Raw genomic sequence first — 26555 nt, 5'->3', positions numbered from 1 at the left:
GGCAAGAATCAGACAGGGGATCTGCACACTGTATTAAAAGCTTTGTAACATTTAGATGTACAAATATAACAGATCTTCATCAGACGTCACATCACCGTGACAAAGCAGAATAAGCAATTGATAGTCACAAAACGTTTGTCACTCAGGTGATGATTGATGATTGATTGAGAGTCAGTCTCTTAGGTTGGATCATTTGGAACAGAGTTTTATGAAAAGTGTTTTCTCTGGATTATTTGTGATACATTTGACTGGTGTGTTGTTTTTTTCATTTATATGCCTGTATAATATTGATTTTGATGTTTCTGGTTCCTTTTCATAGAGGAATTGGAAACATTGTGGGAGTATTAGAAAAATGTGAGTGCAAAACCATCCAAGGTGGGATAGCTTACAGCTGTCTCTACATCTGCACAGGATCCATTTATCTGGCAGTGTGCACTAAAATTTTGAGTGTTGTTTTGAGTGGTTGTCTTGTTTAAACGTTTGCACCACCTCTTGTCTGCCAGTGTGCATTGCTCTAATTAAGTCTGTCATGCCTGCAACCAGGCGACCTCACAAAGGCAGGTGGCCATGTCATTGGATGAGAATGCCTTTCGGTGCTGGAAATTCAACAATATTTTTCTTCTGAAATCAGCAAAGTGCTGTAACATTAATGGACAGCTTATAACTGTTTACCAGGGGTGAAAATATTGAAATGCTTGATTTGAAACCTTAGGAAACATCTGAAAGTAAGTTTATGGTCACATAAGAAAAGTAATCAAAGTAAATGTAATAAGTTACATTACCTTCATGAAGACATTAAAATAGATACACTACTTATTCAATTTTGAACAGGGAAATTAGTGATCTTTAATCCAACACATTTCAAAAGTAATGTGGTGGTTCAGGAGCTTAGTTTCTTGGCAGGAACAACACTGGCTAAAAAAAGGACATTGACTTTTGAAATGCTCCCTTTTGCCCCAGGATATGTCTAAACTGCGGAGGCACCTTTTTGCACTTATGTTCTTCCCCTAGTGCCTCATGAACAACTCATGGGTCATGCCCTCACGTCCTCTCACGTGCCACACTGGTTGGCTCAAGTGCAAAATGACCCTAAACCTAAATATAACACTAAACTCTGAGTGTCATAGAAGTCTTCCTAACTTCCCATGGGGGAGTCTGTGCATGCCACTTCTCAGGACGCATGTCCACTGCTCCGATTAATCCTCTGATCTATTAAACCACAAGGCTCAAGTGTTCTTGCAAATAACAAGATTCACACGCTTGGTGGAAGATTTTCTGCTTAGTCCAGATTTTATGCCTCATGTAGTCCAGATATCCCATATCAACTGCATCCTCCCTATTTACGCAAGTAATGACGCCTCTGTGAAGTGAAAGGCTGCTTTCCACTTGGTTTGATACTGTACGGCTGTCAGGGAACAATCACCCTTTTAGCAACTATAAAAGCTGTTTCTTTGGTGCAATTGCAAAAAAACTGATAACCTTAAACCGTTGCTGCAACACTGAAAGTTGCGCCGATGACCCAAATCTTTCTTAGATTTTCCAAACTTGTATAATGTAATTAGCTAATGAATCCCATGAAGAAATATATGTTTTAAGAATTATTTACACAATTATTAAACTTAAGACTGGACAGATTTTTACATGCTGAATCTCAAAGTTCTGGTCAAGGTTTCCAAGCAGCATACTATAACAAATGCTGAAGGGAAATACAAAGTAGTCACTTTGCAGATAACTTCACTGAAACTACTTCCTGATTGTAAAATCAAACAACAATTAATAGCCCTGGAGTTAAACATTAAGAGATTCCCAGTGATATTTTAAGTGTATGTTTCTCTTGATTAATCTCAAGGAAGTATGAGAATAATAAAACCAGGGTGTAACAATAAACAATACACCAGGGTGTGACTACACACACAGACAGACAGATACATGCTTCTTTTTCTCTCTCCTAACTTTGTAAGCTGACTGCGGATGTTCAGTCTTTTAGTTCAATAAACCAGATTTTGCCACAATATTCTTGAGTCAATTGTATAGTTGCTGTCAATTTTAAAAATTGTTCTCTCTGCTGTTGTCAGTTGTCAATTTAGTGCAAAATCAATGCATAATATAATAATATATATAATATGTATCATAGCAATGTTTCTAACATAACATACTTAGTGTTACATGTATATAAGCTGACTTCTTTTATTGGGAGGTAGAGGGAATGTGTATGTCATAGTACCCATAGTACTATGTGGTGCAGACCACTGTTCAAGTCCAACAAACAACAAATATGCAAGAGACATCACAAAACTTCCAGTGCCGATTGTTGCACCAAAACTGGGTATTTTAAGCCAAAAAAAATAATCTTTTCCTGACCATCACCACATGGTTGTCACGATCTGTTGTGTCTTGATTATTTCTGACTTTGGAGAAAACTGGACTAAGTGTCTGTTTCAGACTCATTCAAGTTGTCTTCAGTAGTTAGTTTGTCTTTCTTTTCACTTGGTTATTTATTATTAAGATGATTGTTTTTTCTTTGATTTTGGGATTCAGTTTCTTGTGTTCACCCCCTCCTGTGCTGACTCTACACACCTGCCCTGCATCAGCCTCGTTAGTCCTTCCCTGCTCCTCAGTTTTTCTCAAACAGCTCTCTGCCTGTTCTTCTGCCTCATCACCTCATTCTCCTCACCTGAGCCTCTCTGCCCTTTACCTCCACCTGCACTTCATCCCCTCGTCAGACTAGTTTGTACTGAAGTCCTTGATATGATCCTGTGATGTTCAGTTGGTGTTTTCTTGAACTAAAAAGTGACCATTTGTGTCCCTGTTGCCTGCAGTCTTCTGAACACTTGCTCTGCTTTTAATGACTGGTTTTTGTCCTAACCACAGCATTTTCAAAATGTAAAGTTTTAACATATGCACTATATAATAATATACAAATATTCAATATTTGTGGCTGGCAGAACTGTACAATGCCAACATTTATTCTGGCGACTGAGCTGCACCTCCAGGTCTCATCACATCCAACACTCAGGGTTCCCTCCATCATCATAAGCACCTCTTCACATCATATCCAGATCTTCTGCCACTTCATCTCTTTACCACCACCACCAGTGTCTAGGCTCCATCCAGAGACAGTCCTGTACTAACCATGGAATGATGTTCTCCATACCATTCATTTTTACTGTTTATCATTTAATATTTAAAATTTGCTATTAATTTTTTCAAAATATTGTTTTTTGAGCAGAACTAGCAGGTGGGGATTGTGATTAGGTATCCTGATGTCATCACACTTTATTTTGTTGTAAAATGGCCACCGCCCTTTGCGTCCCAGATTTGAGAGACCTCATGTCACCTCACATCCCAAGGGAGTGAAGTATCCTTATATAACCTTTGTTTCCCTCGTGCGGACGACAACTACAGGAAGTGTAAACACACACAGGAGTAGACACATTATGTCAGCCTCCGGTCGTCCCAATTTACCACTCGTTGGGAAGCATTGATTGTTTATTGAAATATCATGTGCCAAGTGTTTAACAGCTTCCTGCAGATATGCAGGCCTGTGAATGAAAGAACAGGATGTTGTCAGCTGCAACGTTATCTCATGTAACTGTTGCCGCATTCATGAAAGGGTCTGAAGACAGGCGGGAGGCATAGGAGGAAGGCAGACATGGAGTCTGTGTAAACTTAAGGACAAACATGGGGAGGCGGGGTTGGCATGATCTGTACGGTTTCCAGGAAACGTTTTCTTAGAAATAATCTTATTCTGATGCACGTGCACATGCAGACGAGGAAACGCATTCAGATAGAAATGCACATACACATTGAAACAAAACATTTTGACAGCTCTCAGTAATTACTGCCATATGGAAAAACCGTAAGCGGACACAAGCCAACGAAGAGTTTGTTTGCAGTGCCTTCAAACCCTGCAAGATACTCCGCATGATCCTCATTTCTTCTCTCCTTTCCCCTTAGATACTCATGTCCTTCTCCTCCTTTGTTCTCCTCATCTTTCACCTTCATACCTTCCTCCTTCCTTTCACCCCCGCCTCTCCTCCCCCTCTTTCAAAAGTCACACCATCTTCGGTTTATCTTTTCTCTGGCCTGTGTCCAGGAAGGGTGCCAACACCCCTACAGAACTGTAAATAGGTTCTGCTGTTATAACCCCACTCTTGCAACAACGAGGTAAGGATAGTTCATTGACTCCTGGTAACCCTAACTCAAGGGTTAGTTAGTTCATACTGGAGCTCAAGGCTACAGATACTGAATGAGAACAGTACAATGAGGTTAGAAACAGAAGGGAGTTGTATGTTATGTGAGACTACAGACCCAAGAGGGCCATAAATCAAACTTTTGGGGAGATCTACAGTAGAAAGGAATTTCTTGTTGTGCTCTTGCCATTACCACCGAATGGCCAAGAAAAGCAACTGAGGTTATGGGGTGTTGTTTTGACAATTCCAGCCTGCAGATGCTCAAGCTTTAGAGTTAAATTTGTCATCCTGGACACTGGGGCCAATTGAAATGACTATCGAGTAAATATAAGCTTGAAAATATGTGCAATTTTTGAATATGAATGCAATTTTTTGAAAACTTTTTCCTAAAAAAAAGGGGGGGAGGGTGTCTTACCCATGTCGTCCTCATTGTAGATTATAGAGTGGTGATCCGTTTGGTTGCTGGTGTATCTGTTTACTGGCTCTATATGGTAGGTCCCATTGTCTGTATGGATGGTTCCCTCAAACTGACCCTGTAACACTGAGCCATGGCAGACTGAACCATGTTCACCTGCAGGACCAGGTCAAGAGAGATAACATTGCCTTGGTTAAAGTGACAATGTGCAGTGATAACTGAGGTATAGAGACAGACAGACAGAATATATAGATATCATACTGACTTATAAACTGATGAGATACAAACTTTATAATAAGGGTTAGCATTTAGAAATACAAGAGGTGAGATATGTGGCAAGCCTGAGGCAGTTCAATACGTTTTACATTGGTCTTCAATCCTCAATAGTCAGGAATGTTTTCCCACAAACTGATTTGAATTTAAATCTGTTATCCAGATGTTTTAGTCACACCATAGAAATTATAAATGACTGTTGACATTGGGTGATTACACACTTTATGCTATTAATATAGACTTGAATCACAAGTAAACTGGAGCCCTATTGGTCCATGCATCCCAGTCATACCTACCATCCAGTGTCCCTGAATATATGTGGGAGAGATCAGCTGATGTGGAACCATTTACACTGACCAGCACGAAATTTTTAGAAAACACTGATGCATCATGTTTCAAACGCAGATGGAAAGTCCTGCACGAAACAGAGAAACAAACAGCTCATAGATGTGGTCAAGACTTTGTAGTGTAATGGAAGGTAGTCAGAATAATCAACTGCAGGCAACTATGACCAATTAATTGTTGACATGTATTATGGGTTGAGAAACAGGAGAATACTGTCTAGCCAGACTTTGTGTGTTTAAGAGGGCTTTTGAAGCAATTGCCAGAATTATAAAAATGTTAAGTTACCTGTTGAAAGCAGTGAGGTCCAGATGAAGTGTGTATTCCTGAGGCTGTGAGGCTCTCCTGGCTCTCAGGTGCTTCCTATGGAGATCCTCTCTGTCATATGACAAGCTCTCATAACGCTTTATGTATGGACTAATGTCACTTACAGCACCTAGTAAAAAAGGAATAAATTCAAGTCAATTCACATTCTCATACCTCACTGGGAAACCAGACAAGTATGGACACTTTCACCGAAAGTTTATCATCTTTAGTGAACCAATTGCTGCAGCACCTGACATCAAAAAATCAGCCTCTATGCAGATGACAAATTGTTGTACTTACAAGATTTATACATGTCAGTGCAAGAAATCATCTTAATCAACACTCTTACTCCAATTTTACATTGAACAATAAGCTAAATCCGAAATATTCCTCTTTGAAAATGATTGGAATTTTTGCCACAAATTAGGTCGGGTTTTAGTCATTGGTTTACTAAAACAACTTGTTTGGGAAAGGTTAAGGGCAAAAAAATTTTTTTAAAAAAAGCTGTTAAGCTATTTTAAGCTCATTCATTTATGTTATTACTTATTTCTTTTCATTTTTCTCAACAAGATGTAGTAAGGTTAAAATTAGAAACAACACGTCCAGAAAATACCATGATGCTGTGGTTTTTACATCTATTTGACAAGGTTTTTTTTTAATGTTTGCCAATACTATATACTATTGGCACTGAATGTTGTTTATCAGAAAATAATATAAAGGATATTTTAAAAGTCATTAAGGGTTTAATTGATTATTATGTGTGTTAATAGAAAAAATATAAACACAAACAGTACAGAAAACATACTAATTGTAACCTACATCATAGTCATAAATTACTTTAAACGATAATTCATGTGATTTTGCCTTACTCCTTTTAGTTCCTCTTGTTTACCACTCCATACATGTTAATGTTTTTGCAAATTTATAACACACCCTTGATTTTGATGTTGCAAATGAAAAAGCTTTATCATATGGCAATACGTTTTTGTTTATTTGTTTTTTGTTCATCTGTCTATCTTGAGCCACATCATGAAATCTGACGAGCATGTTCATGTTTCCGATGACCAAACCAAGACACCAAAAAAGTGTGATTTTATCCCCTTGCCACCGTCAGACTAATTTGGACTGCCCTTATACTGTGTGATTGGTCATTGGACCGAGTGCTGGCTGTGAAAGTGCTGACTAAGCAGGAAAAACCTTGGAAGAGGCTTGCGTTGTCCTGTACAAGGTGTTATTACTTACTTTCTGTCGCCCCTCCTAAGTGAATCCCATGTACCTAAACCCTTAATAAACGGGTGTTCCCCATTAATCACATCTAAGTGTCTACATCACTGGCAGTGTTCGCATGAAGGATCCTGTCTGCAACATTCCTGAGAGGACAGGTCAAGACATGTCTGAGCCCAGAAGCGGCCAGTCTGTCACAGCAGCCGAAACTGCATACTTATACAAACACATGCACACCCGCACCGACTTACACTTACTTAGTTAGACACACACACACACACACACACACACAAACACACATACACATGGCTATTCAGGGGGTAGAGTTAAGAAATACCTTTCATTCAGGTACACACATACACACACACACTCATCTGCACACTACCTGTAATCCGCCAAAGGCTGTCGACCAACAACAGCAGCAGCCAGTAGTGTTGAACTCCCATGGTCTCCTCATTGGTGTATTTTTGTTTACATTCCCTTTTAGTGTTTTTTCTTTCTCCTCCTTCGCTCCCCCTAGACTTTCTTTATCATCCCATTTGACTTTACTTCTCTCCTCACCAGCTTCGTTCCTGTGGTCTTCCCACCCTGGAATGTGACTATTTGCGAAGGTGAAGCCAGAGGAGATACAAGCTGACAGTAAGAGGCATATTCAGACTTGTTTGGTAGCAAGTTATGAGTGATCTGCTCAGGTAAAGAAGGGCTTTGAAATACAGTTGCATAGGGACTATTCTTCGAAAAAGTAGAAATGTTGTGGTAAAGATGGAAAGTGATATGAACACTTGCAATTACTGTGAATTTAAGTTCCTTTAAATAGAGGAATAATCTGAAGTTAAACCCCTAGAAGTTGCTCAGCAGCCAGCAGTACAATACAGTAACTGTGTCAAGCAACAAAGCAAAGAGGATATTTGTAAAAACAACCTGCTTGTTCATGGATAAAAAAGTGGCTGACTTATACAGCAATGCTAGTAAACACCTAGAAAGCTGTGCACACTTGTGCTTTGAGAATGCTAATGTCAGCATGCCAGTATGACCATGCTTACATGCTTATGTTAAGCAGGAATAATGTTAATCCCGGTAACCACCATATTTAATGTGTTAACATGCAAACATTTGCTAATTATCACTAATTACAAAGTACAGATGAGACCGATGGCAATGTCATTAGTTTTGCAGGTATTGGACAAATATGTTTTGACCTGATTATTTTGCTAGATGAAATGTGAAGGGCACCAAATTTAACATAATTATTGGGACACATTTTATGGTATCAATCAAACACACATAAATAAAACCACGTCATTGGGAATCACTGAGGTTGTTGTTGGATTTATGCTCTGAGGACCTGCGAATGTCTGTAGCAAAGCGAATTTCATGGTTAGTTGAGATATTTTAGTCTGGACCAAAGTGGTAGACAATCCGACTTATTACGAGACAATTACCTATATGATTTGCTTTTGTATAGGGCCTAATCTTCTAACGACTCAAAGCATTTTCACAGTGCATGCCACATTCACCTACTGGCACACACTGTCACGGCTGAGGTTACCTATGCATTCAGCCACCTGCAGCAACAGCACAGTATGATTCAGTATTTTGCCCAAGGACTGAAATAGCAGGGAAAAGAGCCACCTACCTTCCAGTTAGTGAACAACCTGCTATATCTCTTGAGCTCCAGTCGCACACTGCGGATCTAAAAAGAGCTCACATCACTTCATCATTGATAATGAATGCCAAATTTTGAACTTTGATTAATTTTCTCTATATCCTGACAAAGGAAGAGGCCTCCCACAGGTCTTATTTTTACACTCTTGTGTGGTAGAGAAAGTCCCGAAATGGTTCCAAATATGAGAAGGAAGCAATCATTTATATGACTCACACAATGTCAAAAGTATGTCGTGGGCTCATTCTGAACAAAGTGCAATGGTTTTAGGTAATTTTTGGGAACAATAAGCTCTGGAAAGGAAATGGGTCACCATTTGACCTGGAAAGATGACAAACTAAAACTAAGGTTTTGCAACTTTTTGTAGAAGTCACCTCTATGTATGTACTTCTGCATTGGTGGAAAGCACCAGGTTTGCAGAACAGGAAAGTAAAGAGAAAATCTTACATAATTTATTTTTTATCTGTATCTGTGTTTCCATTGCACTGTTAAGTAACCTCTAGTGTGTTGCATAAGAAATGTACACATTTCCAGATTTTGGTGCTATAGTGGTTCACTGGCCTCCAAACATACAGTATTTTTGGATACAGCCGAGATACTGCAGAGGGAGACTTTAAAGTGTACCAGCAGTATAACCACACCAAATTGTTGCTCCACAGGAGCCCAATTACTCACTGAACCACACCAAATCACTGCAGCTTCCCTTGTAAAATGATCAAAATCACGTATAACTTAGGCAGTTCACGGATGAGAAAGCCTTGAAAACATTTATCCTGCTGTTAGTGCCGATATAGAAGGGTTTGCAGAGATCTTTCTAGAGTAAAAATCAACATATATCAAATGTTTGCAGGCACCAAACCCGCACTTGTAAATGTTTCCTAAAATCTGTAAAGGCTTGTTTCATCCAAGAAGAAGCCAGTGGGGGATGATAGTTTATGACAATGTGCAGCAAGTAAATCATGTTTGAGACCAGATACTCATAAACCACACTGACTATATGCACACAGATTGAATTAAATAACTCAATAAGTTATGTTTTATTTCTCAGGGTCACTTGATCTTTAGCATAAAAGCTTTATGACTCTGATCTGATTAGGAGGTTTGATTCTGATCTTGATGCATGTGACCTGACTGTCATAAAGACGATGACATAACGTCCTCGCCCGCCTATTACAGTGCTAGTCATGTCTGTGCTGGGTCACATCCAACCACAGATGTCACACTTCTGACACCGCAGACAGGCTCTTGGACGCTACGACAGACAACATACTACACCAGTGACTTTACTCCCTTAGGTCAGTGTTTAACGGTCTGGTTTAGAGCCTAACCTCCCCCTGTCCTTTAATCATTTACCCTTCGCCTTCCCCCACAAACTCCTGCTTCACACCAATTGGCTAAGAAGGGATCACCCGTAGAAGAGTTGTGACATCAACGATTCAGACACACCCACGAGTACAGGCTTGCACAAAAATGCAGACACTCACACATTTCTGTATGGAGGTTGACTACTTGCAACTTAACACCATCATGTATCTCTCGTGTTGTTCTAGTCTAGTGAGTCCCTATTTAAAAAATATTTTAATGATTTTTGATATTTTAAGAGGTTTTGCATGTGCATCTCAAAAATACGTGACAATAAAATAAAAATGCAACAAAAAGTTGCAATTGTGCATTGAACACCTGTAAAACTTTTACTCCTTCTGAAGAGCCCTCGTTAAACTTTTATTTGTTGCTGTCATTACCTCTATTTTAGAGTGTGGAAAGGTAACTCTAGGACGTTGACTTTAGATGGAAAGGTAATTGATACACTTGTGAAATGTGGTCATGCTCATAGTTGTTCTGCTTGAGCACATTTCAAAGAGCTACAATAACAGATTCTTCACGCTGAGGAAGCATTCAGAAGTGAAACCTATACTTTTTTCCCAAGTGTTTCCCAAATGCTTGGATCTCGTACAACAATGGCAAACTCTTACATGTAGTAAAATGAAAAAGAAATCATTTTCAGACTGTAACAGATCCTGGCAGTTCTGGGAAAGCGTCCACATATAGATTCTCTACTCTCTACATTTGAGATTCATGTGCGTTACTATTATGCAGGATGTGAAGTTTTCATGAGGTTTCCTCTCTGCTTGACTGAAATATCTTCATGGGGGTTTCTGGTTGCCTTTGAGGCTAATTCAAACCAACACTACACATGACATCCAATCCCACCCCACAAATGTCTCGGTATTTAGTGCCTGACAAAGGATCATGGGATAATTAGTGCGACTGCAGGCCCTTAGCAGGTTTCTTTGCTTCTCCAAGGGTTCATAGGCTATGGGAATTATCAAATCACATCGTTCTGCTGACACAGCCAATGGGTAACCCCTTCACGGAGCTGACCCATTTCACAAAGGGCCACGGCTTTCCCTTTCTTCATGCCCGGGCACCGCACAATATCCAGTCTGTGTCGCACTACATAATGAGTGCATTGTATTCAATGCATTGACATAGATCTGAGTTAAGCAGATAAGCTCGCTGCCATCTATGTCTGTCTTGTTGTTGATGCATCTATCTGATGCCTTCGCTCGGACTCTGACAGCTGAGACTAACCGTATGTTTGACCACCATGGTAATCAAATACATATTATTGTGAATTGACCACTTTTACACTCATACTGTTTTTCCATAACTGCTTTTGGCCGAGCTGAGTCAAACTGTGCTGTACAATTTGCATTTCTATTATCAGTTTAGACTCACTGTGCCACGCCAAGTGGGTCCAAAAGCACAAACATCAGCCCTCAAACAGGTAGCGGTGATGTCTCACCAACTGCAGCCCACCTCTAAAGTCCCCCCGTCTTCCCCTTGAATCAAGCTGTGTGTTGTGATTCTTCACTCACCTCTGTCAGTGCGGGAGACTAGAGACAAAGATGTTATTTAAAGTCTCTGTGTGAGATACTCCTAGTACTTTCGAAGCTTCTAAATGAATCTCTGTGGTTTGGAGTTTAATTTCTGTGCTGTGTCCCTATTTCTATTTTACATGTCTGCTTTATTTCCATGTTCACTTTCCGGGTTAGAGTTACCATAACTTTTATTGTTATTACCATTGAAGAAGACAATTCCCAAAACGTTAAAATATCTTCATATTGCAGCTTCAGAAATAAAATGGAAAAAGAGATTTAAACAAATTTTTTTGAGAAAAATTATCATAGTTATCATAGTCATATGTTAAAAAAATTCTCAAAAAAGTCAGATTTGGAAGTCATTTGAAGGTTATTTGTAACAGTAAACTTCACAGAGGTGAAACCTCTCAGTTCAGAAGAAGACAGGAAGCCCACACAAGCACTGAGCTTTACTGCAGCAGTCAGTCCACTTGCAATGCAATGCCTCCCTCTAGAGAGAGCCTCTAAAATGAACCATTGAGACCAAAGAGCTACATGGACTAGTCACTCATATGCAGTTTTGTGACCCGTTTTATTGCTGTTTTTAGTGTGCATCTTAAAAATGACTTCCATTTTAATAGCTTAATATTTGACACACATTTAATTTGCTACTGCCACTACACCCACTTATGTTTCATGTTACTTTTCCAAATAGTAGATAAGTGGGTGCAGTCAGGATGAATTGGGAAACAGTGGCAAGCAGTGACTAAATGGACAGTGCCCTCTGATTGGTACGAGTGCAGACATGTGCCAAAAGTAATGTTTGTTTATTGATATTTCGTAAAGCATTTTAAATTCTGCATACAGCACTATCTCAAAGTTCTCAATATCTCACTTGACTGAGAGGACAAACAGTAGATTTTGAAGGTGAAGCTTACACCCCCATCTATATAAGTTTTACTCTGTGCCATCCTGGGCACAAGGTCATGACGTCAACAGCTACCCAAAACAAATCAGACGTTGATTTTTGGACAGAAGATAAGAGAAAAACTGCAAGACTATCAGCAGAGATAGGAACAGACTCTGCCCAATAAACTAACATCAGGATAAACTGTATTTGGTATGACTCTGCTGTTTGTAAAACATATCGATTCACCTTGACACATGCAAAAGTACAGTGCAGCCTGTGTCATGTTGAAAGATTTGACTTTATGTTAAAAGCTGAAAGAAAAGAAACAATAGTAAACACAGCTAGTTCTAATTCCGCACATAATACACACATTTACCACATTGAATTTTTGCATTACAAAAGAGTAAGTGTATAAGATACAGTCTCACAGCCACTTGATCAGTTATGCTTTAAAAAAATAGTGTAGTGGTGGTAGTAACAATATCGACATATATTTTTACTACTTTGTTTTATTTGACTAGTAGAAAAAAAACAGTTTGCCATTATGCAATGATTATCTTTCTAGTTGATCGAGCACAAAAGCTCAGTGTCAATGATACTTTGAGCGACAGACTGACGCAAAAGGGAGCTTCCTTTCTGATGAAACTGGGACTATAGTATCGACTTTTAAATGGACTGGAAGCAACACTTGACTGTACTGATTTTTACTGGAGTGGTTTCATTTTTTTCTACACTTAATACTATCTAACCAAGATTAAAGATGCCATAATCACATAAAACATGTCACATATTGGCTTTTACCCCCCTGTTCCCCCTTTGATTGAAGCAGTTGTTTTCTTTACATGTGAGTATGAACATGAGTATAGACAGAGCGTGAGGTGAAAAAGACAAATATCTCCACTGACACGTGTTCAATCTCTCACACACAGAAATAAAAATAAAACAAAATTGTATTTGATTAAAATACACCTGTAATCTTACATATGTCACTCATTTGAGAATATAATCAGAACTTTAGTTGACCACAAGAACTCAAGTATTAGTGTACTATTTGTTTGTTGAAAAAAAACATTTTGTCCTCAATGAGGAATTTCTAATAAGTAACAACATGCGCTTCAAGTGTGTCTCACCCACTGATTACTGATCAGCAACAGCTGTCGGTGATCTGGTGTATAACAAGCCTTTATTCCTCAGCAGACAGTTTGAAACTGGACTAGCTGAATTGAAATTAGTGAGTATTATATTCTTGTTTACACCTATACCTGTTCAGCACGAACAGTTTTAAAAATATGTTATCAGTTTCTAATTGAAACTGGGGCAAAAGTTTAATGAATAAAGTTTTATGTCATCCAATGCATGGAGACTTCAAACTTTGTGGGGACCTTGTACCTCATTTCCATATTTCTAAACTGACTCATTTTGAGTTTAATGCATCTGTTTATGAAGTCTGTTTTCGTACGTGGATTTCACTTGCAAGAAAAAGATGCTTAAAACAAACAAGCAAGTCTAGTTTCCTGTTTCACCTCTTGACAATTGTGATACTCTTTAAGCCCACAAGAGAGAGCTGCTCACACACTTTGAGTGATTACATTTTGTGAACAAGCAGTGAGGAACAGAAGGGGTAAAAAGAAAGAGGCAACTTACAATGGAAACCAGTAATATTTTCCAGCAGGGAGAATGGGTGTGACACGGCAAAAGTAAAAAAAAAAAGCTGACTCAAAATAAAACTTCAACACTGATTTTAAAACAGTTAAGGATGAAAGGGAAAACAGGGAATACATTATAACAGCTACTATAACATAATATAAATCTATATAAAAGGCCTTTGTGCGTGTGTGCGTGTTTGTGCGTGTGTGTGTGCGTGTGCGTGTGTGTGTGTGCGTGTGCGTGCATGAACTCCTTTGTTTATACTTCTGATGACAAATGACCCCCTTCCATTAGTCCCTAAATGAAGCCATATGTCTAACAGCATGTGGGCGAGGCTAAAAGACACAGACCGTGTGTTAGAGCCAAACACACACACAAACACACACTATGGTCAGCAGCGCCACCCAACATATTATTCATATGCGTGTGTAATAGTTTTTCATTCATTTGTTCATTTAAAATAATGGCATTTAGCCAAAGTTTAAGACTATTTAAAGTGCTACCAGCTCTAGAAAGTGCAAAGACGTAACAATATTTCTGTGGCTTCGGTATGTGTCACACAGGTACTAAAAAAGTGAAAATTGAACACATGTGTGTGCTAATTAGTTGAGGATGAAACTGTTAGAAATGTGTGTGTGATTTTACAGAAAGCTGAAGCAAGGGAGGGACTTTTGTGTCCTGACGTGGGTGGAAAGTTCAGTCGCACATTGGGAAACCAGGAGAGCATTTTTAGGCCAGGCTGGTGTCCAGGTTGCACATCTGGGGGAGTTCCTTTCAAATTCAGACTTTAATGTGAGCAGCCAGAGGAGGGAGCACGGGAGGGGGGTGAGAAGAGAAAGTTTTGGGGAGCTTAAAGTGGAGGCAGGGAGCAGTGTTTTGGATGAGGTGCTGCTGGGGTCAGAGAGAGTGAAGTTCAGCCAAGAGGGAGTTACAGTAAGACTACAGTTTGGATAAGGAGCTTGACTCAAAATGTGAATGTTCAACAGCTGTTTGATTTGATCCATTTCATGTGAGATTTAACAGCAGCGTTCAGCAGATGCTTCTCACACAGTCCTCATGTGCTCCCCTCACCTCCTCGTGTCCCTTTCTGTTTCATTTCTAATCCAGGAAGGGTGTTAATCACTCATACTGTGACCTTTGACCTCTGATGACTATGTTGGCAGCAGGAGTACCTCACATAGCTGTGCTATACTGGCAGCTATCAGCAGCCTATCAGCAGAATGGCTGCATGATAACGTCATGCGTTCTTCCTGAATGGGCTCTTAAGTCTGGCACCGAGATAACCTCGCTGCTTTGTTAAACTGTTAACAGCTTTGCCCTTGTATTCTTACCTTTTACAAAGACACAAGGTCTATTTGAATACTGTGTGCATTAACAAGAAAGTATATTCTCGAATGCATATCTGTAGCTTACAGAGTTTGAAGCATGTATTTGCTTTAAAAGCTGCACTAATCAATGTTTCTATATGAACAATGGGTCCAATGTGCGTAGTGTGCAAGATGTTGATTGCAGTGAAAAACCAATGGAGAATTATTACATAACTCTGCAGTTCCCCTCAGCTCCACAGAGCTTTATAGCCTGTTTAAGCTAATTGTTTTGGTTTTACTGCCCACAGCTTTACTGTTTGTTTTCCAGCCACAGCGGGCAGCAACTGGTTTCAGTGAAAAGCTCAGATAAACCCACTGTGTGCACACTGCTCAGTACCAAACAGCAGATAAAGTTAGCAAATAAAACTAGTGACAAGCTGGTGTCGAATGGCGAGTATTAAACATATTTTTTCTGGAGACCAAAACAGAGCTAGAAATGCAATGAATATTGGTCTTGACACGCAACAAAAATAAATAGACAGGCATAAGTAACTTTACAAGACCATATTATGTCAAATATGCAGGATATTTAGCAGCAACATGAAGGTGTTTGTGTCTGAGAATAAGTGTTGTGCTCTTCTGCTGATCACATACAAGTGGCAACCTCAGAGGCTAGGAAATGAAGGCAAAGCTTAGGTCCCCAAAACTGCAATTCCTAAAATGTCCACTTGAGGCTGGCTCCAAAACAGAGTCAATTCCCATAGACTCTCATGCGCTATACCCAACTTTACAGCAGAAATACACATTTTTACAGCCTGCTACAGATAAATTGTGTTAGTCTCTTAAACTAATTTCAACATTCATGACAACTTTACAGGTGGTAAATTTTGATATGGCTCATCCGATTACATTTTATTAAGGCTTCAAGTTTAACGTCATGCATATTTGAGGGTGTGGCCCATGAGTGACAGGCTGTCTGCTGATAGCATAGCATCTTCTTGAAACCACTTTGACCTTATGTTGGCAGCAGGATAATAAGCTCACCTCCCAGACCTGTATTTCCAGGGCTGACACAGACCCTCAGTTGTACTATAAATGGAACCACGAATGCATCCATGTGAGTGCAGCCCTTCATGTCTGAGCCTTAACATTCATCACAAATCATATTAACTTATAGTAACTGCATCATTTCTTAGTGGCGAGCAACATGAATTTATGATACAGTCTGTCTTATATTAACTAATGTGGTATCATCATTGCTCATGCAAAACTTTAACATGTTTTTTTTACACTTAAAGATGTTGATTTAAAAAAAATAAATTAATGCAGCTTTAAACAACCAAAGTGAACAGAAATTATAACTGCACAGAGGCACACAAGCTTTGCAAATATTTGTGTTTGGATTTAAATGAGATCTATTGTAATATAAAATACACTTTTATTTATGATTTCAATAGTCTTTCTTTCCCACTTCATCACACCAGGTGCAAAGTGAGATAAGTTTTGATTCCTCTCTCTCCTCAGCCACCAGAAAAGGTTCACTGTATATGTCTCCCTGTCTGCTTCCCCTCTTCCTGTCAGTTCCTCTCTCATGAATGAGTGTGATGAGGTGATAAACACTCTGAATAACTGGTGCAGGACAGGCTCTCGTTACAGCCATTCAACCACAGGGATCTTTATTTACACATCCGCTGTGAGCAATGTCAAAGAGGCAAATGTTAGGCCAGATAATGGAGGGCAAGATGAGGCAGTACCAAAGCATGGACACACACACAAACACGCACAGTGTTTGGTGATGGTGTAGGCAATAAAAGGAACTGAGAGTTGAGTTAACATGTTGTCATGGCCTCATTGGGGCAGCGCCCGGAGCAAGAGTCACACAATACAAAGTCTTCCAGAGGTTGGCAAGCACGCACACACAATCTTGTACCTCCCACTTTGTGAGGACCCTCGATGACATAATGCATTCCCAAGTCCCTTATCCCTTAACCATCACAACTTAAGGCCTTACCCGACCCTAATTGTAACCTGAACCTTAAAATCAAGTCTTAACCTGCAAACAGGACTTTGAAGAAGTGAGGACTGGACAAAATTTTCTCACTTTCCAAAACTGTCCTCAGGGGGGTAAACTGTGCTTCAGTCCCCACTATATAACAAATAAAGGTACACACACACAAACATACACACACTCACATTTTGTATGCCTTATTTTAATCCACAAATATATGAGATTCAAACATTTGCAGAGGTCACAAGCTTTTAGGCAATCTTGCTCTTCTTTGGGTCAACCTGCAAACTGTAACTCACTGTTTCCACAGTTTCTCTAAAATACTATACAGTCAGCCCTCCGTTAAAACAAGAAACTGGTCAGATGGGGTGTGTTGCTTCAGGCACTGGTGAAACATGGAATTTGATCTAGGAGGTCCATTTTGAGCGACAGATTCATAAATCTGAAAGCTTTACAGACGCCAAAAGGCTGCATATTTGTTTGTTGAACTTAGGATTTTGAAACTCTAGAAAATGATTACAGTCAAAATTAGGAGTGGGGGAAAAAATCAATAGACCATAGTGCCACAGTACTTTGTGAGGCAATTTTGTATCGATACACAGATTTTTACAAATAAAAATTCAACTTTTGGTAGCCTTATAGAAGAATAAAATCAACTGCTTACCAGTTGACTAGATATATTTTTACTGCAATTAAAATAATAGAGGAGAGAAACTTTATCACCACGTCATTTGAAGCCAGAATCTGTGCAGTAGTGATCTCTGCAGTCAATGTCCCCCAATACACCGGTCCAACCCAATGGAAAGCAGCATCATTGATCATGAACACACTGACTCGCTCACACAGCTTTCAGTCATTAAATAACTATTTAAAACTAAAATTATGAGAAAAACAGACTCTAAAACAAATGGCAGTGTCATGACAACTGCCTAAATGACAGAAACCATCTTTGGGAAACATTTTATTGAGTGTGCACTTTTAGTTTAGTTTAGTGTGGCCCATGCCAAAGTGGGTGGAGTCTGACCTATACTGCAGCAAGTCACCAGGGGGCGATCCAGATTTTTTTGGCTTCCCTCTTTTGGAGCTGTCAAGTCATCCATCTTTATGTACAGTCTATGTTTCCACCCCTAGTGAATATTTTATTATATATTTTAAACAGCCTGTGGTGTTAATGTTACAAAGTAATCCACCAGGAATCAAGTACTTGATTGGCCAATGCAGTGTCTTTCCAAATCAGATCACATCATCCCATCCTGAGGGGGCGTGAATGTCTGAAGAGAGGTCAGAGAATCACCACAATCAGAGGGCTTCATCCTCTGGGAACCATGAATGTCTGTAATAAATTTCATGGAAATCTATCAAATAGTTGTTGAGATATTTCAGTCTGGACCACAGACTGACATTACAAACCCTACAGCTATGCTGCTAAAACTTATTCTTGGCCTTCATAAATAAAACAACAAGCAACAAGAGTGTTACAGATGTCACAACATAGGTTGTGAGAGACATTTAACCATCCTGGCAATGCACATGGATGTTGTAAATAATAGCATGTATTGGTCTTTGACAGCAATGGCAGCTAAATCATGCTGTATGCACATACGCAAAGCTAATACTTTTGCTTATTACTATGAACCAACAGAGATTAATAACCTAAAGTTGTGTAACTCTCTTGACAACACACTAATTTCCCATAATGACTTAGTGCATAGATGCATCTTGTGTTTACACTTGCTTTAAATTGCAGATAATTTTCCCATGTGGAAGAAATGCATGGGGTCTGTTTCCCACACTCCTCTCCACTTCATATGACTCAGACAGACGTCTGAATGTCTCTCATCTCTTTTCATCAGGTCAGCGGCTTTGCCATAAAGATACAGTCACAACCAGAACTAATGTGTGCCTTCAGTCATAAAGCTATGATAGTAAAATGTTATGAAAATGTGAGTTATGGCTAACCACATCACATGAAAATGTCTGCACTCTAAATGCTTAACTCACTTACAAAAAGAGGAAAATACAGGGAAATTCTCCTCCTTCCAAGTTTTTATCTGCGATTAAAAGTATTTTGTTCTGTGAAACTTTTCATAAAGTCTTTCCTCACTCACAGGCTTCCACCCTGCTTTCCTCTGCTCTTTCTGTAGCTTTAAATGTGACTATATCTTAGCCCTATTCCCTAGTGAGAAGAGTTTTGGGTAGTTTTTTACCTTAAAAGGCCATGTGGAGTGGAGCTCTGGTTTCCTGTGGGAGGGCTTTTCTCTGTCTGACTCTGAAGCTGGAGGCCGGGCCCATCCTCATCCTCTCTCACCCTCATGGCTTCAGTCACTCCCACTTACACACACACACACACACACACACACACACACACATGCTCGCCTTCCTTTTTACACTCCCAGCCAAGTGGTGAAATCCAGCTACAGCCAGATGTGCGTGTATGAGTGTGTGTTCATGTGTGTGATCCATGCTGACCTCCTTACTTAACAGGAGGTGAACACACGGTCACACAGGAAAATAAGGTAATGAAAGAGGCGTAAAGAGGGAAGTAAGAAAGAAAGGAAAAGGGTGGCGGGAATTAAAGTGTAGGGAGGAGACAGGAAGAAAATGAGAGGCACTACGAATGTGTGGAGCGGTGATAATGAACACAACTTTATGGGACTGTAGATCATTTGAGGCTGAAGCTGCTGCACGCCTCAGCTCCCTGCATCCTCTCCCTCAACAGGCGGTTTGTCAGTTAGTCTGTCAGTTGGTCAGATAGTAAGTAAGAGGGTATTGTCCTTATAAGGTCAGTGCTGAAGACCAGGCTGCACTGGTGATCTGTAGGCCAGAGCTGCAGCTGCTGGTTTGTCACCACCCTGTCAGCATGAAGTCATAACTATCACAAACTGTACCCAGTCTGACTTTCTCTATTTCCTTTTGACTGTGCTTTCGTAGGTGTTCTTGTTCTGTTATTGTGTCTCTGTTTCTGTCTCAATTTAAAGGGACAGTTCAACCCCAAAAATAAAAAGACACGTTTTTCCTCTTAACTGTTGTGCTGTTTATATCAATCTAGATTGTTTTGGTGTGAACTGGATTGGTGGAGATATTGGCTTGTAGTCAAGTCTTCCCTCGAATATCAACGTGATCTCATCCATATTTGTTAAATTGATAAATAGGTAAGGGGAAAAATATGTATTTTTTATTTGGGGGTGAACTGCCCCTATATTGACATACATTTATACTACTTTGTTTTATTTGACTATTAGGAAAAAACTGTCCCTTTAATGCAATGCAAATAATCTTAGGGCTGTACCATTGGTGATCTGGATACCAAGTTGATTTACAGACTAAGTAGACAGTATATAATGTTAGCTATGTTCTGAATGTTTGTTTTCAATACAGTAGATGTAGAGGCCCTGGTGTATACTGCATATATGTGTACCAGGGCTTCCTGGAAAACAGTTTTGACACTGAGCGAATGGTGAAAATATAGGAGAATACAGCCGATGATAGTGGTTTCAAGCATTTTCAAAAAGTAATCACCAGATTAAAGTGTTTTTTAAGCAACACATTACGTATACAAATTCTAAACTAATTTCGTTATCTGTCTCTGTGTCATCTTTTTTTCTGTCTGTCTCCGCCTTCATCTGTTCTTCCACTGCAGATATGTGATGTGTCATCCATGAATGAGTCTGGAATGTTCTCATCTGTTTTACGCAGACGAAGGTGTTGCATAATCAGAAATTCACAGGTATGGGGATTATAGTGTATTGTGTAAAAACACATTTTTGATCTAGATTATTTGGAAAATGTTACAAGACGATACATTTCACAAATATGATTGTCCAAAACTTAGATTTCAGGCTTATGAAAACATCAGACCTACACCGCATTTCTCATGCACAAAGTGAAGTGAGACTTGCAGCTTGCAGTAAAATACGTCAACCTCCCTGATCTCCGCACCTCACATGTGAGTATTGAGATTCCTGTGTATGCTCCGGTATTCAGTTCTCACCATCTAAACCTGAACTGCTGGTTTTTGTTTCCAGGTGGCATGACAATAACTCTTCATCAGCATGTTGACTTATTGTGCACCCATTACAGACTTAGTTAGCTGTGCAAGTATTTTATAGAAGTGGTGGAAATAATTGGGAGCATTAAAAACCTGACGGACTTGTCCTTTTGACTGAGGATAATTAAATGCAAATTGTGCGCAACAACACATTCAAAAGGGCATCTGGTTTTTTGCACAGATGAAGATTTCTTGATGATGATGATGACGTTAAGAAGAAGATGAAATTGTGAAACTGTCCAATGCGCACCCTCTGACATCTTTCTATGTTTTTGCATGTTTGTCATCTCTTCCTCATCAGTACTACCAGCAATGATGAGCTGCAGTCTTACTTCTGAATGGTTGGTTATGATCCAAACATCTGTGAAATGCCTGATGAGGAGGTGTGTGTATGTGTGTGTATGTGTGTGTGTGTGTGAGTAAGTAGGAGAGTGAGCAGGTGTGTCATGACATCATTGCAGGCAGCGCAGAAATTCATTGTGATATAGGAAACATGCCTCTGCTTGTACAGAATAATTGCTAAAGCGGAGATGCATCTCACTGTCTGAGTGTGTGTGTGAGTGTGTGCATCACCAGAGTCCAGGTGGTGTCTTGTCTATGTTAGTCATGATGTATGTTTCCACCCCAAGGCTTTGCAGTAGGAGTTAACCCTTTGGAACTTGGATTGACATCAGTTTTGTTCAAAAGCATTTAAACCTGACCTAAGAATATTAGTTTGATTTCTTTTGAAAAAGGCGATGAGTGACTTGACAAAAAAATTCAAAGCAATTTCTAAAAAAAAATAGTAAAAGGTGACAAGAAATTGGCTTGAAAATGATCTCTGAGGAGATAATTCGATAATTTGTAAATAGTGAAAATGTACAGAAAACTATATTCAGGATTCCTATAACTGTATTTAAAATTGTGCATCTTGAGTCATTTATTTTCTTAACTTTTTTTCTTATTTTCTGGTAATTTTCTTGTAATATTTTACTAATTACTGCTAATTTTTGGGCCATTTCCTGCTGAGTTGCTCATTGCCTTCTTGCCATATGTTTTTTTTTTGAAGAAACCAAGGCAATTTGCTCATGTTTCAAAGGGTTAACAAAGAGGACCTTGTGATCTACTGCAGAAACTGGAGCCTCATTTGTGTTGAGATGCCTTTCTGTTTAGTTTTCAGGACACCAGTACAGAGTCCTCCTGCTCATCGTCTCCAACATGCCCTGCTCTCCGTCATAAATTCAAAACATAGATTTCAATTGGCTGCTCAAATTGCATTTGCAAAATATCTTTATGTTTAGTCTGGGCCCCTCCGCAGCATTTCTGTGGCTGAGCAGCAGTAAGAGGAAACATAGCTGGAACATTGGGAGAGGATATTGAAAACACTAAATTATACTCTTGAATTACTGGCTGAGAGGCTGCGTGGAACATGGCAACATTCATAAAGTGTGTGCAGGAGACGTACAGCAGAAGCCTCACAAATCACTGCTGTTAGTGCTGCTCACATTTAGGACAGAGGAGACGCTTTCAGGGGCAGATATAACTGATGTAATAGAATCATGGAAAATAGTAGGATATATATATATATATATATATATAATATTACTAAAAAAACACCATCGTACATTAAGGCTGTAAAATAGCTACATTTTCGTCATTTTACTTCACTTAACTTGTAATTCTAATATTCCTTTACACCCAGGCGCTCTTTTAGTTTGTGTTTTTAGCCACACTGCTTGCATGGCTTTAGGGATGGCAATGTCAGTCAACGAGCATTCATTTTTCATACTAATGCCTACGAAAAGTAATGCACTATAATTTGTATATAACCCACATAATCATGAGTCAGGAGACTGAGGTCACTGCATTACAGACTGACCTCCTTAATTTGAAATAGCAAAGAAGGGAGTAGAGCGATGTTGTGTAAAGCCGGGAGCGGTCGGAGTGGATGGACGAGTCCAACAAACCCAAAACTTTGACATAGGAAACAGGATATGTGTCTCTTGTGAAATTGAAAGTCAACATTGGATTATTTAAAGTAACATACATATGTAATGTCACTTTGTCAGTCTTTTCTTAAATATAGAGTAACCGGTGGGGACCCTAATTCATACTGTTTTGTGAGCAAATGTTGCAGTTTGTATGTAGATCAGTCGATCATTTTGGTCCGGACTGAAATCTTTCAATATTTACTGGATTTATTGTCATAACATTTTGCACAGGCATTCATAATCCTCAGAGGAGAAATCCTTGAGCCTGTTTATATTTGTTGTTAACATGTGTTTTGTGTAATCCAATAATAAGTGGACAGTTCTAAATACAAGTGTAAACAACCTCGGAGACACACTGTAATCCAATCCCTCAAATCACATTCAAAGCTGTGTCTAATAAGTCCTGGGCCACATTTAATGAACACTTACTCAGCTGCCGTCCTTGCTTATCTGGCGCCCCACTGGATAAGCAAACTTTGGTGGTGCAGATGCACAGACGCAGAGCTGAAGGATTGTCTCTGAAGCCACTCTACCTCCAGCTAACAGTCAGTTCAACGTCTGCTCGATTAGTACGAGCTACCACAGCAGCAGCAGCTGTTAAATGATCCCAGAAAACTCACACAGATTCATTCATTTATTCATTTTAAATAGTTAAAGGCTGTAACTATGTACAGCACTTCAAACATCCAAACAAACAACAGCACAGTTCTTTGTTAATGGAAATGATTGTCTGTTTAATAGAGCAGTGAGATCCAATCACAAGTGGTCACATGAGACAGATTGACATATTGACATATTCTAATACCAGGTGAGAACAAACAGCTTTTCAGTTGTGATCAGATCACCCAAGACACATGTTAACATGAGGTATACACAGGATCACTGATGTTGATCACCCAACTTTAGCCCAATCATTAGGTTGTTCCTTTGGTTCTGAGTGCAATTTCAAGATAAATATTGAATGAATTGCCTTGAAATTTACTGACATAAAGCTCCCTCATCCAAACCAAATCATACAAAAAATAAATCTCATTATTTGTCCTGCAAGCTGTCGCAATGTAAAGAAAAATGTAACAATCCATGCCGCCATTTAGTTTATTCATCTGAGCTTTAGAGTACATAGCATGAAGCAAAACCACACAACAGTTAAACCTAGTCTGGGTTAATCCCTCCAAAATTGTAAACAACTCTTTGTTTTGAGTGTGGATCACGCCACCTTGAAGCCGTTGCTTCTGTTTGCATTATGAACCACACCGAAGTCACAACAGCTTCCAACAGTCAAGCAACAACAATACAGAGCCTCTGCTTATCACTTAGCATTGTTGTTTAAGCTGCAGTCACCTTGAAATGCTGCCAGACACTTAGCAACAGTTGACTGCTGTTGTTCTGTACAGATCACGTGACCGGACAAGTTTAGCTAAATGGATGATTATGGGATATTTTTCTCCTCACCCATTAGTTTGTCTCTGGCCGTGTCTCCTGCTCCACAGGAGGAGGGACGGTTTGGTTGTGGATTGGTTTTGCACTCCTCCACATAGACACCACAAACAGCTGAAACTCCCATCAGCGGCTGAAAGCAGAGCAGTGTTTCAGCAGGGTTTTTCCTCACACTATGCAACACATTTACTCCTAATAAAACCCTGTTGAGAAACCTATTTAGGATATTGGCCATTTGCTTTATCCTGACTTTTATTTCTGAATGATTTGAAGGTAAAGAGAGCAGGAGCTTTGAATCCAAACCTGATGTTTTATGAAGGATCGGACAGGGAGGTGGAGTGGTCAGAAGGTCTGCATTCCACCGGTCATAACAGATCTGTGCAAATTATGCCATGTTATGTAATACACTCTTTACATTGGTAGCAATAACGCCTGCAGTTCTTCAAAACATCTGTCTCAGAATGCCAGAAATATGGATTTATAGTAGGTGTTAATAGTAATAAACACTGTCATTTTGATAATAGTCAATACTGACTGCAGTTATAGTTCCAGTGGTTATATAACAGTCAGGGGCTGCAGCTGAATTTGGCCTGTATATAAACAAATGTAAAAGAAAAAAGTCCTAAGAGAAAAAAATGTATAAGTGGTTGTCCTGCGTGAGCAGAGCGACAAATAAGAGACAACTGGTCAGATGTAATGTTAGAAAGTATCTTTGACACACCCCTGCTGTTGCACACATCAGTAGGATTTGGTAGCTGGAAAGCTGCGGTGCATTGTCACATTTCTTTAAGTTCCTTACACAGACTGATGGTTTACCAGCTATCTGAGCAATTTCCTTTATTTGTTATCTTGGTTATTCTGGTGAAGTGCAGCTGCCAAGATACTAAACGCCAACACACAGTGGCTCAAAGATTAAATGTGTGGAAGCCGGTCGCACCTCCTGATTCTATGTTAAAACTTAGCCGACAACATGTGAAATATATTTAAACTACATATCTCGACATTAAAAAAGGTTGCACCACACAATCTAGTTTTAATACTGAAATGAATTGTGACATGCTAAAAGTTAACACACAGTGACTGCCAGGTGTAACTTTTAACTAAACCCACTGACAATGTGAATGTTAGATGCTAATTCGTAATCTGTTTAACCCTTTGAAACCTGGATCAACATCGGTTTTCTTGTGATGAATTCAAATGCATTTCACAAGCTTTTTACCCCTTTGAAACCTGAACAAAAATGGTTTGGCTTCATTTGAAAAAATGGGGGAAAAAGGTAGTGACCAAATTGATAAGAAATTAGAAAACGATGATGATGAGAATGAGGATCATTAGAAAATGTATCCAAAATTAGACAAAAGTGTCCAGATAAAGATTATTTATAATTCTAATATCATTTTATTTAAAATTATGACAAAGAAAGCACTCTTTATAGTTTTATTTATCTTTTTTTTTTGTTGTTTTTCTCTCTTTTTTGCTTATCTATAGGTCATTTTCTTGTAAGTTCTTTACTAATTGTTATGCTAATTATTGGGCATACTACTCCCTTTCTGGAGCCAGTACTTAGTTTGTCTGTTCTGGGCTACTGTAGAAACATGGTGGCGCAAGATGGCGGACTCTGTGGACAACAACCTGCTCACCAGATACAAATGGCTCATTATAAGGTAAGAATAACACTTCACACACACACTTAACACAGTTCCTTTTGTTTTCAGACAAATTACAGAAAACTGTTTCTGTGGTAGTTCAGTAGGCCCCTTCAGCACCACATTTTTCCATGAGGACACACACGGACAGAAGTGAAAACAATACCAGCCTCACTTTCCTGCCTGGTAAATATAGTCTAAATATCTCACCTGATATTGCATTTAAATGTTTAATAATGATGTCAACTGGGAAGATTTTAAATCACTATTTTCACTAAAAATACACAAAACCTAACCTCAAATAC

At 39.2% G+C, this 26555-nt stretch overlaps 1 protein-coding gene and 1 long non-coding RNA gene across 6 annotated transcripts in view; one reads left to right on the top strand and one right to left on the bottom strand.

Moving 5' to 3' along the window:
- LOC121937813 (disintegrin and metalloproteinase domain-containing protein 10) overlaps positions 1-7348 on the bottom strand; it is a 67038-nt gene extending 59690 nt beyond the window's left edge. For 4 of the 5 annotated variants that reach the window (XR_006105208.2, XR_015776635.1, XR_015776636.1 and 1 more), the window contains exons 1-4: positions 7139-7348; positions 5512-5659; positions 5178-5296; positions 4609-4764 (exon numbers count right to left, since the gene is read on the bottom strand). Coding sequence is in view for 1 of the 5 variants with exons in the window: in XM_042481124.2 (XP_042337058.2) it covers positions 4609-4764; positions 5178-5296; positions 5512-5659; positions 7139-7199 (484 nt within the window). In the remaining 4 variants the exon portion in view is untranslated. The remainder of the gene's footprint in view (positions 1-4608; positions 4765-5177; positions 5297-5511; positions 5660-7138) is intronic. The other variant, XR_015776637.1, reaches the window with a different exon arrangement.
- LOC148189579 (uncharacterized) lies at positions 7261-26263 on the top strand. The gene is made up of 4 exons (XR_015776638.1): positions 7261-7392; positions 20790-20876; positions 20982-21095; positions 26196-26263. It is a non-coding gene; the product is annotated as an uncharacterized LOC148189579 (long non-coding RNA).
- Positions 26264-26555: the final 292 nt, after the last annotated feature.

Source organism: Plectropomus leopardus, chromosome 5 (assembly GCF_026936395.1).
Source record: "Plectropomus leopardus strain MGB_pleo_1.0 chromosome 5, ASM2693639v1, whole genome shotgun sequence".
Taxonomy (NCBI): domain Eukaryota; kingdom Metazoa; phylum Chordata; class Actinopteri; order Perciformes; family Serranidae; genus Plectropomus; species Plectropomus leopardus.
Note: the sequence above shows the minus strand (reverse complement) of the source record. Positions and strands in the feature narration are given on the sequence as shown.